Raw genomic sequence first — 17,611 nt, forward strand, 5'->3', positions numbered from 1 at the left:
AATAACCTTTCAATAATACTCATATATATTATATACTGAAGGGTGATATAAAGAGAAGAAAAGCCCCTAATTATGGGAGAAATTGTAGTCTTTTCCATTTAATACTACTGTGAAACAAAAACATGCAATTTTTGCAGACATTTCTCCATTTAACAATTTGACAGGTACGCAAAATATCAGAGTGAACAGAATATATACTAATAATTCATTATATTTGTATCATACTTGTCTCCTGAGTAACCACATCAAAAATTTAGAAAGTTTCTAGACAACAATTAAACAGAAAATAGTACTGAGGTCATCTTCTAATCAATGGCCTTTGATGATGAAAAATTGATAAATTGAACAAATATAACTTTTCAGTAATGAAGTAGAGTTGAAAGTTCTTTGTCTCCATCAAAATAGAAATGACAAAAAGAGAGGATATATGAGTATATACTCAAAGAAAATTAGTAATCTCCTTAATTAGGAAAACGAAATCAACAAAAGACCAAGAAATTCTCTATGGGCCAAAAAGGGTAATGGAGACCTAGTACATTTAGAAAGAACTAACCTTCATCCTGAACACTCTGAAAAATCAACGAATTCCTAATTGAATCCAAAACCATTTACAAAGTTTGAGTTTTCCTCCACATCATTCACAGACCCCTGATGGTCGCAGGCAAGAGATTTCAGAAACTTGAACTCGCTGGTCCCTGAACCTGCCCTCAGACACACCTCATACTGGTAGCTCTGGGACAGAGTCCCGGTGCCACTCACGTCCACCAGGTGGCCCGGAAAGGGGCCCTCGGGCACCGAGCAGCCACCCAGCGACGCGGCCCTGCTCCTCCTGCACAGCCGCACCGCGACGAACAGCAGCACCGACAGGAGGAAGAGCGACGACACCGACGCCAGCGCGACGACCAGGTAGACGGTGAGCGGGTCGGCCCGCGCCTGCTCGGCCGCCGCCTCGGGCAGCGGCAGGTAGGGCTGGGAGAAGCCGTCCACCAGCAGCACGTGCAGCGTGACGCTGGCCGAGCGCGGCGGCTCGCCATTGTCCCTGACCTGCACCAGCAGCCTGTGCTTGGGCGCGTCGCGCTCGCTCAGCAGCCTGGCCGTGCGCACCTCGCCGTTGTGCGGCCACACGCCGAACAGCCCGGGCTCCGTGGCCTTGAGCAGCTGGTACGACAGCCAGGCGTTCTGGCCCGAGTCGCCGTCCACCGCCACCACCTTGGTCACCAGGTAGCCCGCCTCGGCCGCCCGGGGCACCAGCTCGGTGCAGGGCGCAGAGCCGTTCTGCAGCGGGTACAGCACGAAGGGCGAGTTGTCGTTGGCGTCCAGCACCAGCACGCGCACCCGCGCCTGGCTGCTCAGCGCCGGCGAGCCGCGGTCCGTGGCGCCCACGCCGAACTCGAAGGCCTGCAGGGCCTCGTAGTCCAGCGACCTGAGGGCGAACAGGTGGCCGTTGTCGGCGTTGATGGACACGAGGGAGGCCAGGGGCAGGTGCGGGTCTTGGGGCGGCAGCAGCGAGTAGGTGAGCTGGGCGTTGGCGCCTGCGTCTCTGTCCGTGGCGCTGACGCTGCCGATGTGCAGGGCGGGGCTGTTGTTCTCGCGGACCCAGAGGGTGTAGGAGGTTTGGGTGAAGGCCGGGGCGTTGTCGTTGACGTCGGAGACCAGCACGGTTATGTTGTGCTCGGTTTTCAGTCTGGGTGTTCCCATGTCTGTGATGGTGATGGTGATGTTGTACTCGGCTCGGCTTTCTCTGTCCAATGGGCGCTCTGTTACCAGGGTGTAGAAATTCTTGAAGGTAGGCTTCAAGACAAAGGGGAGATTGTCCTGAATTGAACAAATCATCCTCCCGTTGTCCCCAGAGTCTTGGTCTCGAACGCTAAAAACAGCGACGACCATCTCAGGCGACGAATTTTCTGGTATGGGGCTGGTAAGAGATGTCATGACTATTTCTGGTGGGTTGTCATTCACATCTACAACTCGAACTAAAATTGTTGATTTTCCTAAAAGGCTCCCACCATCAATGGCCTGAATATTAATTGTATAAGACTGAGTTAACTCAAAATCCAGAAGCGCTTTTAAATGGACTTCGCCAGAAATTGGATGGATTTCAAATGTTTTCCATATGTCTCTGGAATTGTGAGAAAATGAATAAGATATTTCTCCATTTATTCCTGCATCTAAATCTGTAGCAGACACCTGGACGACCAAGGAGTCCAGAGGGCTGTTCTCTGGTACCTGAACCTCATAGATGGGTCTCTCAAACTCTGGAGCATTGTCATTGATATCTAAGACCAAAACGCGAACCAGTGCAGTTCCGGACCTGGGCGGAGACCCACCATCCAAGGCTGTTAGCGTTAATCTAAACTCAGACTCCTTTTCTCGATCCAGAGATTGGTCCAGTAACAGCTCTGGGTATTTTCTGCCCCCATCATTGTCTTGTAATTTAAGGTGGAAATGAGGATTAGGGCTTAATGTGTAGTTTTGAACACCATTCTTTCCTACATCCAAGTCCTGAGCACTATCTATATGGAATGAGGCTCCTGGAGCAGTACCTTCTGAGATTTTCAGAAGTATATGTTTTTCTAGGAACGTAGGAGTGTGATCATTTATGTCTTTGACCCAAAGCTCAGCCTGAAAAAATTGCAAGGGATTTTCAAATAAGACCTGGAAATGCAATATACATGGCTCAGTGAGATCGCAAAGTGCCTCCCGGTCCAGTTGCTCATTTAAGAGTAAGTTGCCAGTCTGCTGATCCAACCACAAATATGGTTTATAGTCGTCAAAGATGACTCTGGCTCCCCGCACAGCAAGATCATCCACACGCAAACCTGTGTCTTTCACTAGGTTGGCTATAAAGGAGCCAATCTCTGTTTCCTCTGCCACAGAATAGCGCCAGGTTTCTGAACACACCAAATACTCTCCCAAGAAAACAAAGAAAAGCAGCACTTGCCTTATCTGCTGACGGCTCCCCCCTCCAGGCTCCATTGCTCCTTAGCCAAACGTCTTTCTGCAGAAATGTTTCAACTCGGTCTCAAACAGCCCTGCGAGTTGCTCTTCTCATCTATCAGCCTGGAACTTTGAGAATCTATAGACTTGTAATCCCGTCTCAAAGGTGTTGTTGTCTCCCTAGCTTTCTCTTGAAAGCCTCTTTCCGCCCCCTGCTTTTCCAGCGCTTTCAGTTCCACTGGTTAATGGAAACCAGAGCATCTGAGGTTGCAAAAATTTCCCCATCTTATCCTGCAGCGCCACCATGCGACTCTGCAGAGTCTCAGCTTTTAAGCAAAGTCAAATAAGTTTGAGACAAAATATTAATCTATCTTCTGTGTTTGTTGAAAAATTTAAATTGTATTTTCTCTGATATTCGTATTTTCTTTTCTGAGTTGCATTCTTTGTCATATGTGATGCTATTATTGTTCAGTCTTTAACACAATAAACCACAATCTGCTAGAGCTGTGGTGGATATAAAAAGCATATTTAAGATATAGCCCTAGCCTCAAATGAGTTATGATCTCTCTGTGCAGACAATATGTAAAACAACTAAAAATAGCTAAAAGGACTCTCTTATGTGATTGACTAAGTGAGCAAAAGGTTCCTAGGAAAGCTGGAAACGGGAACCGGAGGTCTTAGTCTTCTCTAGCTGTCAGCAAATACTCTTAGAAAAGACAATCAGAATAAAGTCATGAACTTGAAACTGAACCTGGTAAGTGCAAATAGTTGTTTTGAGGAGGCTGGACATCTAAGACTGGGTAAATGGTACCATTTATTCAGGGATACTCCGTAGGAGACTTGCCTGGCAGCAATAGAAAGTAAATGCTCAAAAGTAGTGAATAAAGTCAGATACGTCCAGTCTCTGACAACATTAAAAAAGGTTGAACCAACTAGACCCCAGTTTAGTTGTGGAACTGAATTCCATTTTGCAGACTCAGGTCTTCCAGAGGTACAATTCTAAATATTTTATTCATTCATTCATTCATTTATTCATAAAATATTTTTTGAGCATATTGTTCATGCTAGGAATGGTAATAAGTGTTAGGAATAGATTGGTAAACAGACAAACACAGTTTCTGTCCTGAAAGATGGAGGCAGAAAAGTGATCACACATTTAGAGTAGAGCATAATGAATGCCATGATAGCAAAAGTTCATGCCACTATAAGAGCATAGGTGAGGGTCATCTAATCGGAATTTGGAAGTATAGGAAAGACTTTTCTGGAAAAAGTGTGTTCCAAATGGATACAAAAAAAATGAGTATGAGTAATCCACACAAAAACTGGGTGTCGGGTAAAATTTCCAGGCAAACTAAAGACATGATAGTGGAAATCCAAAGTAAGAGAAATGTTTTGAAAGAACTGCAATAGGATCAATATAGCTGAGCTGCAAGAGGATAGAAATGGTGAGAGTTGAGATTGGAAAGATAAGCAAATATTTTGTAAGCCATGCCAAGGCATTTGGACTCTGCATCCATGGAAATGCAAGATTATTAAAAGGTTTTAAACAGGGGCTGGCCCTGTGGCCAAGTGGTTAAGTTCGAGCGCTGTGCTGCAGGCGGCCCAGTGTTTCGTTGGTTTGAATCCTGGGCACGGACATGGCACTGCTCATCAAACCACACTGAGGCAGCGTCCCACATGCCACAACTAGAAGAATCCACAACAAAGAATATACAACTATGTACCGGGGGGCTTTGGGGAGAAAAAGGAAATAATAAAATCTTTAAAAAAAAAAAAAGGTTTTAAACAGACAAGTGACATGACCATGTTTTTATCTTTCAAAACATCATCCCGTTTCAGAGTTGAGAATAAATTAGAGAGGAATAGGACTAGAGACAAGAGACTGATTAGAAGTTTCAGTAACAGGTAAGAGACGATATTGGCCTCAGCTAGAAATGCAGTAATAGAGCTGTATTAGAATGATAAAGATAAAATATACAGGATGTGGTGATAGATTGGACATAGAGCAAGTGGGATAAGGAGTGAAAGTAAATGTGCTTTTTTCCTGGCTTAGGGAACTAAGTGAGTGTTGGTGCTATTAATTGATAGAGAAAACACAAGAAGAGAGAAGAGAGGAACAGGTACAAGGCTGGAGAAGATGTTTAGTTTTGAGGAAGAGAAAATTTTAATTTAAAATATGCTGGGTTTGAGATGGCCATAAAACATGTATGTAAACAGTTATATAAATGATCTTCCATTACATAAATAAAGTTGACAAAAGAGGTTTGGGCTGTAGAGACAAATTTGGTATTTATTGGTATAAATGGTGATTGAAGCCCTTCAAGAAAGAATGTGTGTTGTAGATTAAGAGAAGTATGTTTGAATTTGTGATTTCAGAGATGATGCAGCTCTAGGATGTTACCACCAGAAAATGGCCACGGCCATAGGTGACTAGAGTAGAGTAGAAGTGAATGTCACTAGAGGTGAAGAAAGATGAATAAGAAGAAACAGAGATAGGTCAAACTCCTGGACTCAGAATTGTGACAAGGGATGGACAGAGGAAAACTGTAATAAGTTACATTTGAATTTGATTCAAATGTCTCTACATTTGATTAAATGTCTCTGCACCACTTCACTCCCATGATCTTGATTAATTTTAAAACAAAACTGATATCCAGGTGATTTGATTCTCTTATTAAAAAAATTTTTTTTTGAGGAAGATTAGCCCTGAGCTAACATCTGCCACCAATCCTCCTCTTTTTCTGAGGAAGACTGGCCCCGAGCTAACATCCATGCCTGTCTTCCTCAACATTATATGTGAGATGCCTGCTGCATGGCTTGACAAGTGGTGCATAGGTCTGCACCCGGGATCCCAATAGGCAAACCCCGGGCCGCCGAAGCAGAACGTGCAAACTTAACCGCTGTGCCACTGGGCTGGCCCCTGATTCTCTCATTTGATGACTCTCATGTGCAATGACTATTTAGGCAGGAGGGCTTGCTAATTCCTTTCAGCACCTCAAAGATATTTTACTTTCTTTTTGTAGTGTTCATTGCTACTGTTGAGAAATTGTCAACATGGACCATAGCTGTCCATCTAACTGTCATGTGTTTAAAGACTAAATATCTTTTTCCTGTGCCTTTTCTTTTTTCAAAAGATGTCTCTTCGTCTTTGTCTTTCTGAAATTTCACAATGATGTTTCTAGGCATGCTTATCTTTTATTTATGCTGGTAGGTTTACTTGGGTCTCTTGGATCTGTACATTGATATTTTCATCAATTCTAGAAAAATCTCAGCCATTATTTTTTCAAATATTGCTTCTGATCCAATCTTTCTCATCTGTTTTTCTGGAATTCTGGTTAAATATATGTTAAATCTTTTTATTTTGTCTTATGTTTCCAACCATCTCCTCTGTATTTTTCATCTTATGAACTCTCTGAGGTGCATGCTGGATAAATTATTTTCTGACCTTTCACTCCACAAGTTCTTTATTTGGTTGTATCTAATTTTCTGTTAAACCTTTTATTTAGTTTTAAATTTTGTTTATCATATTTTTCAGTTGTAGAAGTTCTATTTGGTTCTTTTCTAATCTATCACATTTTATAGTTTCTCATTCCCTGTACATCTTCAAGTATAACTTTTATTCCAACTCAAATGGTTAGCATCTTATAGACTGTGTCTGATAATTAAAATATTTGAAGCGTTTGCAAGATTATTTCTATGTTCTGGTTTTTTTCTGCTGGCTTTCACTCATGGTGTCATGTTTCCTTGTGTATGAAGTTATCTTTGTATTCAAGTTAACATAAAAATTATTTATATGAATAATCCTAGGCTTAGCATGAATAAACCCGTTTTGACCGAAGGTCTGCATTTGGTTCTATGAGGATCTGGGCGCACTATCTGTCAAAGACCACCTTAAAGCAAGTTCAGTGCTAACAATCAAGTTCAAAGCTGAAAGTCCACACAAGGGCTCATCCGTTTCCAGTTTGCTTTCACCATAAAGGTGTAGTTCTTAAGGATCCATATTTATTAGTGCGAGGGTCTTTTATAAACTTCTCACTTTGTTAGGCTTTGATTTCTTCCCTCATTATAAAAACCATCAAAATAGACGCTCACATTTCCCAAGATTCCAAGTGTTCCCAGGGAAAAAGTGGATTTGGAGCTCATTTATATTCTGGGTTATCTTTAAACATTAACTGTGGCCTGACAATATATTAGTGTCTTATTAGCTAATTGCTTTCAGTGGAAGAGTTGGTCTACATAATCTATACCATCCTCATTAAAAATGTAAAGTCTCAAGGATATTGTTATGTCTCAAAATTACAAGTAAACTCTTAGCTTTCATAGGGTATAGGCAATTGATCTACCTGAAGGGATAAAGAAATAATATATATTTTTTACCAACTTCAACTGATCAATACTAAATGAGCTCTATAATGCTGCAATCAATTTAAACAATCTCTTGGAAAAGATGATTGCTATCATCGACATTGGTGTAGCTCCCACTTCTCTCTGCACCCCTCCTTCTTCTATATGTAAACACATATCTGTTTCGTACAGCTGTTCCTTCTTCTCTCCTTCTGATATGTTTACTTACATATTTGTATGTTTCAACAAATATAGGATATTATGTATTATATGGCACTGTACTATAAGCCTCAGTCTCTTTCCTTTTAAAACATTTGGGATTTATCCATGTGGTTTTATGTACACCTAGTTCACTCCTTTTGATTGCTGCGTAATACTTCTTCATAAACATGTTCCACATTTTGTTTATCAATTGGTTTACTGATGGATATGTAGTTAGGCTCCTATTCTTTGCTCTCTCAAGATGGACATGCCTATGCACATCATTTGTGAAGCTGTGAAGAGTTTTCCAGTTTATATACTCCAAAATAGAATTGCTGGATCATAGGTTATGTACATACTACATTTTACTAAATAATATTGAAAATCTCTCAAAATGGCTGTACATGTGATTTCCTATTGTTTCACTTAATATTACCAAAATTTCTCATCTTTACTAGTGTTATGGGTGTAAACTGGTGTCTTATTTTATGCATTTCACCAACTAATGAGGTTGAGCATCACTTCATGTTCTTTTCAGACTTTCTGTATTCTATTTTGAATTTCCTTTCCGTTTTATCCTTTTAAAAAATCTTATTGGCTGTCTTGACTTTTTGACTTTTGCTGATCTGCAAGAGTGATATGAATAATCTAAATATTAATCCTTCTCAGTTAAAATGCTGCAAGCAGCTTCTCCCTGTCTGTCATCTGCTAGCTTATCTGTGCTAGCCTCTAGTTTTCAGGTAGTAAAATTTGTCAATTTTTCTCTTTATTTTTTGGACTTTTAAAGACTTGTTTAAGAAATTCAAACTGATAGTAAGGTCATAAAGATATTTTTACCTAGATTTATTACATTTTTTCCAATTAAAGTATTTCAAATTCAGCTCTTAGATCCATATGAAGTTTATTTTTAGATGGCATGAGATAAGAATTTTGTTTCTTTCTGGAATGAGCCAATTTTCCCAATAACTTTTGCTAAGTAATCAGTATTGCCCCTACCCTCAGTGATTTTTGACACCTCCTCTATTGTGACCAAGTTCTGTTCTGTAAAAGGATCTGACCGTGGATTCTATTCTATCTGGTAGTCTGCAAGTTTGTTCCTGAATCATTCAAATAGGATATTCTGTTCTTATCTATTCTTGGGTTTTTTTCTGTGTGTGTGTGTGTGTGTGTGTGTGTGTGTGAGGAAGACTGGCCCTGAGCTAACATCTGTTGCCAGTCTTCCTCTTTTTGCTTGAGGAAGATTGTCGCTGAGCTAATCAATCTTCCTCTATTTTGTATGTGGGATGCCACCACAGCATGGCTTGAGGAGCAGTGCTAGGTCCGTGCCTGGATAAGAACCTGTGAACCCCAAGCCGCCAAAGTGGAGCACCCAAACTTAACCACTATGCACCACCTGGCTGGCCCCTGTTCTTATCTATTCTTATTCTCATGCATAAGAAACATACGATTTGCTTCTTATGACTCTGAGGGACAAAGAGGGCCCAAAGATTCTTTTTCAGGATTTTATTGCTTAAATGCCTATTTAAATGAAATTCTCACAACTATTAAATATCTGTTGCAACACAAAATAAAACCAATAAAAATTGCATGAAGCAAAGAAAAAAAGATTCCTAATGAAATTGGAATTTGCTTCACTTATTTCACAATGTGAAGTAAAATTCCATTTTACTACATCATTTAGTCTATAATATTTAATTTTATGAAATTACAGAAATGTATATGCACATTAGCTTTAAATCCACACCACATTCTAGCTATCAAAATCTCTACCCATAATCATCCATTGAACTGTCCACCTATAGATTGGAGACTTTATAATTCATAATACCATTAGGCATTTAAAACCATAAATACAGGCCCATTCCTTCTTTGTGGATAACCGAGAGAGGCCACAAATATTAAGGACTTTTTATATTTGCTCTTAAAAATCAATAAGAAAGTGAACCTAATACATTTCTTTAACAGTTTAAATTTTCATTTTAATTTAAGAAGTTTTTATCTGTAATATTCTGAGGGAGGGTTATTTTGCTCAAGATGATACCATGAATTACATTTTCGCTAAGTAATGATAAATATAAAATAATACAAATTTAAACTAGCGGACACGGCATATTTAAAGAAAACAAAATAGCATTATCAAAGCCCAGAACATTGTAAGACAACAGCATCAACAACAAAGGAAAATCACTTAAGAAATCGATAATTCGAATATGATCACTTTTATTTTGTCATAAAGTGAATTCTTGAAAAACACTACACAACAAAAAGCAAAGAAATAAGGTACCCTAGTACTGAATATGGAGAGATCGCATTTTTTACCCATTATGATGAACATTTTCAATAAAAGCCATTATGCTTTCCACCCAGATCCAACAGCATTTTTTATTTTTCCTTTATGCTTTAATGAAATGTCTGGAAGTAAATTACATATATTGTGGCACTCACTCTTAATACTTCAGTTTGCACCTCCAAATAATAACATTGTCTGCATAGCAACTCACTTGTCACAAAAAAATTAGCAATAACTGCTAATATAATATTTTTGACCAAATAAATGGGAAAAAAGCACATAGATTGTATTTCCACGTCATTATGGCCACTAAAAAAGATTTTTAAAGCAACTGTGAGGAGAGTGTAAGAAATGATACTGCATGCAACTACAGTGCAACCTAAAATCCAGTACACATAGGCAAAAAGTAGATACTTTCTCCAAAGAATAATAAAAGGTTAGAAGTTTAAAATAAATTATTTTATTGAATGTTGAATCCAAAGCTATTCCTAAAGTTCTCATTTTCCCCCGTATTCCCACCAGTGTCATGGACTGGAAGATTGGGGATAATCGGCTTCAGAAATTTAAACTCATTTGTCCCGGTACCTCCCCTGAGACACACCTCATACTGGTAGCTCTGGGACAGGGTCCCGGTGCCACTCACGTCCACCAGGTGGCCCGGAAAGGGGCCCTCGGGCACCGAGCAGCCACCCAGCGACGCGGCCCTGCTCCTCCTGCACAGCCGCACCGCGACGAACAGCAGCACCGACAGGAGGAAGAGCGACGACACCGACGCCAGCGCGACGACCAGGTAGACGGTGAGCGGGTCGGCCCGCGCCTGCTCGGCCGCCGCCTCGGGCAGCGGCAGGTAGGGCTGGGAGAAGCCGTCCACCAGCAGCACGTGCAGCGTGACGCTGGCCGAGCGCGGCGGCTCGCCATTGTCCCTGACCTGCACCAGCAGCCTGTGCTTGGGCGCGTCGCGCTCGCTCAGCAGCCTGGCCGTGCGCACCTCGCCGTTGTGCGGCCACACGCCGAACAGCCCGGCCTCCGTGGCCTTGAGCAGCTGGTACGACAGCCAGGCGTTCTGGCCCGAGTCGCCGTCCACCGCCACCACCTTGGTCACCAGGTAGCCCGCCTCGGCCGCCCGGGGCACCAGCTCGGTGCAGGGCGCAGAGCCGTTCTGCAGCGGGTACAGCACGAAGGGCGAGTTGTCGTTGGCGTCCAGCACCAGCACGCGCACCCGCGCCTGGCTGCTCAGCGCCGGCGAGCCGCGGTCCGTGGCGCCCACGCCGAACTCGAAGGCCTGCAGGGCCTCGTAGTCCAGCGACCTGAGGGCGAACAGGTGGCCGTTGTCGGCGTTGATGGACACGAGGGAGGCCAGGGGCAGGTGCGGGTCTTGGGGCGGCAGCAGCGAGTAGGTGAGCTGGGCGTTGGCGCCTGCGTCTCTGTCCGTGGCGCTGACGCTGCCGATGTGCAGGGCGGGGCTGTTGTTCTCGCGGACCCAGAGGGTGTAGGAGGTTTGGGTGAAGGCCGGGGCGTTGTCGTTGACGTCGGAGACCAGCACGGTTATGGTGTGCTGGGTTTTCAGCCTGGGGGATCCCATGTCTGCGACGGTGATGGTGATGTTGTACTCAGCTCTCATCTCTCTGTCCAGTGCTTTTTCCGAAACTAGAGTAAAAAAATTCTTGAAGGTCGGTTTCAGAGAAAAGGGGAGGTCATCTTGAATAGAGCAAACCATCCTCCCGTTGTCCCCAGAGTCTTTGTCTCGGACACTAAAAAGAGCAACCAGGGTCTCTGAGGCGTTCTCTGGAATTATCTTTGTAATTGACGACATGGTCACTTCTGGTGGATTGTCATTTATATCTATTACTTTAATCAGAAGAGTGCATTCTTCTGAAAGACCGCCACCATCTGTTGCCTGAATATTTATAGTGTATGACTGTGTTACTTCAAAATCCAGGCTTGATCTCAAATGTACGTCACCCGATGCTGGATTGATTTCAAATGTTTTACGAATATCTTCTGATGCGTGCAAAAATGTGTACGATATTTTCCCATAATTTCCTGCATCCAAATCCTTAGCAGAGATGGTGATAATCCAGGAGCCAATGGGCGTGTCCTCCAGGACCTGCACCTCATAGAGCCTCTGAGGAAACTCAGGGGCATTGTCATTGACGTCCAAGACCTTGATGAGAACCAAAGTTTTCCCAGACCTGGGTGGGGAGCCACCATCCAGTGCTGTGAGTGTTAGTCTGAGCTCAGGCTCATGCTCGTGATCTAACTCTCTGTCCAGAACCAGTTCTGGGTATATCTTTCCATCACTGCTGTCTCGAATTTTAATGTAGAAGTGAGAATTGGGGCTAACTGTGTAGTTTTGGAGACTGTTCCTTCCTATGTCCAAATCTTGGGCACTCTCCATTAGGAATGTGGTTCCAATAGTGGTACTTTCTGATATTTGAATAAGTATTTCCTTATCCAGGAATGTAGGGGAGTGATCATTTATATCTTTGACATGTAGCTCAGCCCGAAAAAACTGTAAAGGGTTTTCCAGTACCACCTGAAAATGCAGCACACAGGGCTCGGTGGAGCTGCACAGCTCTTCTCGGTCTAGTTTCTCATTTAAGAGCAAATCCCCGGTGGGCAAATCGAGGTGCAAATGCTTTTTATTGTCATCAGACACTACCCGGGCCTCCCGTGAGGACAGCTCCTCCACCCCAAGCCCCAGATCCCTTGCCAGATTGCCCACAAAAGAGCCAATTTCTGTTTCCTCTGCCACAGAATAGCGCACAGATTCAGGACCCGCCTGAGACAATCCCAGCAAAACAAAGAGAATCAGGACTTGCCTCTTCCGCAGAGCCAGCGCCCCTCTGATCGCCATGGTTCCTTCAGGCAACGTCTTCTGTGAAAAATGTTAAGTCCAGCCCTAATTTTGGAAGCTGAAGCCCTGATTTTTTAACAGGAAAGCGCTGGAGGGTAAATAGCCCTCCAGCAGCTCTGTAGGTGAAGCCTCTTGAATAGCTCTCTTTTCGTTGGGTTGGATGTTCTCTGTTCCCCTGAATAATGGAGCCCACAGTGTTGTCCATGCATCGTTCTCATCTTATCCTGCAGCGCCACCATGTGTTTCCATGAATTCTTTTTCAGTAAAATTTTTTTCTCTTTGAACAAGTAACTTGTGAATACATCTGTAGTATTTTAAAGCAAATCCAAGACATCATATATTTTTACCTCTAAATATTTCACTAAATATCTCTCATAGATAAAGACTTTTCAAATATAACTATGATACCACTATCATAATCAACAAATTTAGCAATAATTCCTTCATATAATTTATACACAGTCTGTGCTTGGGTTTCCCCAGTTTTCTCCAAAATGTTTTTACTGTTGGTTTGTGTGAATCAGGATCCAAACAAGGTCCATATAATGCATTTAATTACTGTTGTTTTGAATGCCTGACAAGAAGACTCCATTAAAATGTCCTGAACCAAAGAAATAATATTTTATGTAGGCCATTTCTTGAGTAATTGCAAATATATTCTCTCCTCCGCTCTTGTAAATACTTGTTGAATTCAGTCAATTATAGTTAGTAACGTCTTTACTTTTTTCACTAATGTATTTTTTAAATACACATGTAAGGACATGGCATAAATAGATAGAGATAATCCTTGTGTTTCTGAGGCTCACAGGCTAGAAAATTTGGCAAACAACTAATTAAAATATGCCACAATGTATGTATAGGTAAAGAGTAATATAGAAATATCTAGAAGGGACATCTTGTACCTAGAAGGTAGCATACTGTAGTGATTATGGACATGGATTGTGGAACCAAAAGATCTACATTTGAATCCTAGTTCTGCCACTGACCATCTTCAGTCTTAGCCAAATTATGTACCTTTGTTTCCTTACCTGTAAAATAGGCGTAATAACAGTATTTACCTCCTAGGATTACAATCATAGGAATCTAATGAGTTAGTATCAACAGAGTGGCTAGTAAGTGCTAGTTAAATGCCTGTTAAAAATAAATAAAATCTAATCCGAATTTTTGGACATCAGTGAAAGCTTTCCTGAGGTAGTAAACTATAAGTTGTGATCTGAAGGAGCTAACCAGGAGAAGGAGGAGTGTTTCAGACAGATATTTTGAGGAACAGAGAGAAGTTCAGTATGCCTTGAACTTTAAACCAGGGAAGAGGAGAATTTAAAAATAAGATTGGGGGAAAAATCAGGGTAAGAACATAAATGATTATATATGTTACATCATGCATTTCAAAATTTATCCTAAGGGCAATTAAAATACAATGTAGGATTTTAAACAATCAATTAACATGATCATATTTGCATTTTCGGAAAATCAGTTTGGCTGATGTATGGAGAATCGATTTCAGGGGGACTGACTAGAATTAGAGAGGCCAGTTAGGAGATGATGGTAGCCTGGATGAGGGTAATGCTAGTGTAGATGGGGAGAAGAGAGATGATTAGAAAGACATTTAGGAGATAGTGTTTAAGACCCAGTGTTCGATAGGTTGCATGGGATAAAAAGAGGAAAGACTCATGGATGATTAACATGCCTCTGGATGGGTAATTGGATGGCTAGTGGTGTCATTCGTTAAGACAGGGAACACAGAAAAGAAACAAAACTGAACTGAAGTGGAAAAAGATGAAGTCAGTTTTGGACATGCTGATACTGAGGTAAGTACCTGTGGGCTATGTATGTGTGTATGTGTGATGCGTGCACACATGCCTATGTATATTTGTGAGTGTGTCCAAATAAAACCAAAGCACAGGACATAAATCTGGGCTGGAGATACGGACTTTGGGATTCATCAGCATGTATATGGTGATTGACACCATGAGAGCTCTAAGATAACCAAGCTAAAGTGTGTCAAGTAAGAATAGAAGAGGCTTAGCACAGAACTCTGAGAAACACTGTCGTTAGAGGTGAGGGGAAAAGAAGTATCTTTTAAAAGACGAGGAAGTCCCAGAGGGCAGAATCATGAAACCAAAGGCAAAAAGCATTTCAAGGACAGGATGAAGATCAAATGTAACAAATGCTTCAGAAAACTCAAGAAAAAGAAATATTAAAGTGATCCATGGGATTCAAGAAGATGATCATTGGGGAGGATTCTGATAGATGTCTGCCAAAATCTGTTCCCTTCCTTTACATAATAGAACTGTAGCCAGGCACATGGCTCCTCAGACAGATAGCTTGTCCCAGCCTCCCCCGTAGTTTAGTGTGACTGATTGAATTAAGTTCTCACAGATGGATGTTGCACAGAATTTTTGTTTGCCACTCCCGGGTCTGGAATGGAAGACATCTGGATGTGTCTCCCTCCACCCCCCACAAGCCAGCTAGAACCCAGCTGAGGCAGTGACAGCTACAGTCATGCAGATTATGACATTGCAACAGGGAATGTAGGAGCAATTACTTGGAACAAAATTTGGTTCCAGAAGGACTGAAAAGAGCAAACCTGCCCCATTCTACCCAATCATTTACATCAGAACCGTCACAGGAAAGAGATACAGACTTACAAGCCACTGGGTAGTTGCACCGCTTTGTTTCAGTCATATAACCTTAGCTAACATATACAAAAATCTATGATCACCTTTACAATAGCAGTTTCAGTAGAGTGGTTATGATGAAAATTAGATTACTCTTGGTTTAAAAATAAGGAGGGTGAGGAAGTAAAAACGACAATCCTTTCAAGAAAGTTGGCTGCAAAAGAAAGAAATAGATTGGTATCTGGAGGAGAATTTAGACTCAAGAGGGTTGTTTTTTAAGTCTAGAGAAAGTTGAACTCATTTAAAAGGCTAATTTGTAGTATTCAGTAGAGAGAGAAAATTAAGATACCCAAGAGAGGATATAAGCAATGTGAAGCCCCTAGAAGGTGGTTAAATATAGGGTCCAGGATTGGACTTAGGTGCAAGGGACCTCAGCAGAGGAAACTGTAAGTACAGATGCTATCAAGGGTATACGTTTGGGGACAGGAAATTGAGAGAATTCCTATCTGATGGATTCTATGTAAGAAATTAGGCAAGTTTGTCCACTGTAAGGGGGTATGTACTTAGTAAGGTGAGAAGTTTAAAGTAAGATAAATAGGTTTGAAGTAGTTGTTATGGAGAATAGAAGAGAAAGCTGATTAGGAAAATCTACAAGGATTTCTTGGCTTTGAAAACCCAATTAAGTTTGAACATGGTAAACTTAGTAGCAATAGGATTGGTAATTTCTAAGTTTTGTCTTATAGAGTGTAACATCCCAGGCGTAACAGAAGAGGAGGGAGACGATTATATTCATCTCATGTGGAGTTTTATCAGGTGGTTTTAGTGAAGGAAAATTGAACAAGGGGATTGAAGATATGGGTTTGAGAGTGATTGGGAGTGCTAAACCAGGGAATCATCTGCATAGGAAGGAAATTAAAGCAGGAAGGGGTGGTAGGTGGTAGCAGCATCGTGGAATGGAGGTTCTGATAAGGTCAAAGACAAGATGTGATAGTAATAGCAGAATGGGAGGGTAAAGGCACAAAAGATTGTGTTCTCAGAGGGAGAGATCTGAAATTATTATTTCATAGAAAGAACAGTTCTGGGTGGTGAAAGGTGCAGCATGTAGCCAAGACACTAATGACTGAACCAGAGGAGAGGAGAACCCTGAGGACCGAGAGGCCATGTTGTTAGATTAATCAGGGGCCAGGAGTGAGAGCAAGACTTGAGCTAGAAAGGAGATGAGGAGAACAATGTGTTTGTAAGCTAAAATGTCCTTATGTCCTTTATTCCCCTTACTCTTGGCTAATCTAACCTAAACTGCTATTTAATTTTTATTGGTAAGGGTTTTCAAGAAAAAGCACTCTGGGAGGCTGGGCTATCTCTTCCATCTCCATTTTGTAAGTGACCTTTTCCCACTGGACAACCTATGATCCCTGAATATAAAATTGACTGATGCACTTTGACTCCTACACACTAATTTAAATTTAGCCATGAATGAGGCATTTGAACATAAGAGCAAAATTTGTTTTTAGCAATACGTTTTAGGACTATGGGTTGGTTACTTGTATTTGGGCATCTACGTTCCTGGGCCTGGCCACTCTCCATTAGAGTCAGGAAGCACATAGTTCTCTCCATAAATAGACAAGTCCTCCTGTTCAGGTATCTGGAAAAACTTGAAGCAATAGGATAAGTACTTGGTCCTTGTCTCTGCTGCTGTATGCCTGTTAGACTTTCTGCCTGAGTTGTTTGAACTGCTCTTCCCCTTCTATAATAGATGAGAAAAGGCCCAGCTTACCTGGGACCACAGGCTGCCAGAACCACTTCCAGTTTCATTTTTAACAGCGTTATTGAGATATCACTTACATACCATAGAGTTTGCCCATTGTACAGTTCAATGGTTTTTAGTATATTTACAGAGTTGGACAATTATCACTATAGTCTAATTTTAGAACACTTTCATTACACCAAAAAGAAACCTTGTATCCATGAGCAGTCACTCCCCACCCCTTACCCTCCCTCCAGCCCTAGGCAACCACTAATCAGCTTTCTGTCTCTATAAATTTGCCTATTCTGAAAATTTCATAAAATGGGACCATACAATCTGTAACATTTTGTGACTAGCTTCTTGCACTTAGCACAATGTTTTTTAAGGTTCATCCATGTTGTAGCATGTGCCAGTACTTCATTCCACTTTATTGCTGAATAATAACAATTCCATTGTATGGAGATATCATGTTTTGTTTTTCCATTTATCAGTCGATGGACATTTGGGCTGTTTCCACTTGCAGTTGTTATGAATAATGTTACTATGAAGATCTATGTGTAAGTTTTTTTGTGTGTGAATATATGCTTTTATTTCTTTTGAATAGATACTTAAGAGTTGAA

General features: G+C 41.5%; 2 protein-coding genes across 2 annotated transcripts; both read right to left on the reverse strand.

Moving 5' to 3' along the window:
* Nucleotides 1-70: 70 nt before the first annotated feature.
* LOC100072297 (protocadherin beta-18) lies at nt 71-2,976 on the reverse strand. Its single transcript, XM_001918033.5, has one exon. It carries the CDS (start codon nt 2,974-2,976, stop codon nt 589-591), a length of 2,388 nt encoding a protein of 795 aa, XP_001918068.2. The 3' UTR covers nt 71-588.
* A 6,709-nt stretch (nt 2,977-9,685) lies between these two features.
* Nucleotides 9,686-16,440, reverse strand: LOC100061546 (protocadherin beta-14). The gene has a single exon (XM_014730610.3). It carries the CDS (start codon nt 12,627-12,629, stop codon nt 10,233-10,235), a length of 2,397 nt encoding a protein of 798 aa, XP_014586096.2. The 5' UTR covers nt 12,630-16,440; the 3' UTR covers nt 9,686-10,232.
* Nucleotides 16,441-17,611: the final 1,171 nt, after the last annotated feature.

This window comes from Equus caballus, chromosome 14, assembly GCF_041296265.1.
Source record: "Equus caballus isolate H_3958 breed thoroughbred chromosome 14, TB-T2T, whole genome shotgun sequence".
Classification (NCBI taxonomy): domain Eukaryota; kingdom Metazoa; phylum Chordata; class Mammalia; order Perissodactyla; family Equidae; genus Equus; species Equus caballus.

Excerpts from the sequence above, each read along its gene's own strand:
- LOC100072297 (XM_001918033.5), bottom strand. The coding sequence starts at position 2,976 with ATGGAGCCTGGAGGGGGGAGCCGTCAGCAGATAAGGCAAGTGCTGCTT.
- LOC100061546 (XM_014730610.3), bottom strand. The coding sequence starts at position 12,629 with ATGGCGATCAGAGGGGCGCTGGCTCTGCGGAAGAGGCAAGTCCTGATT.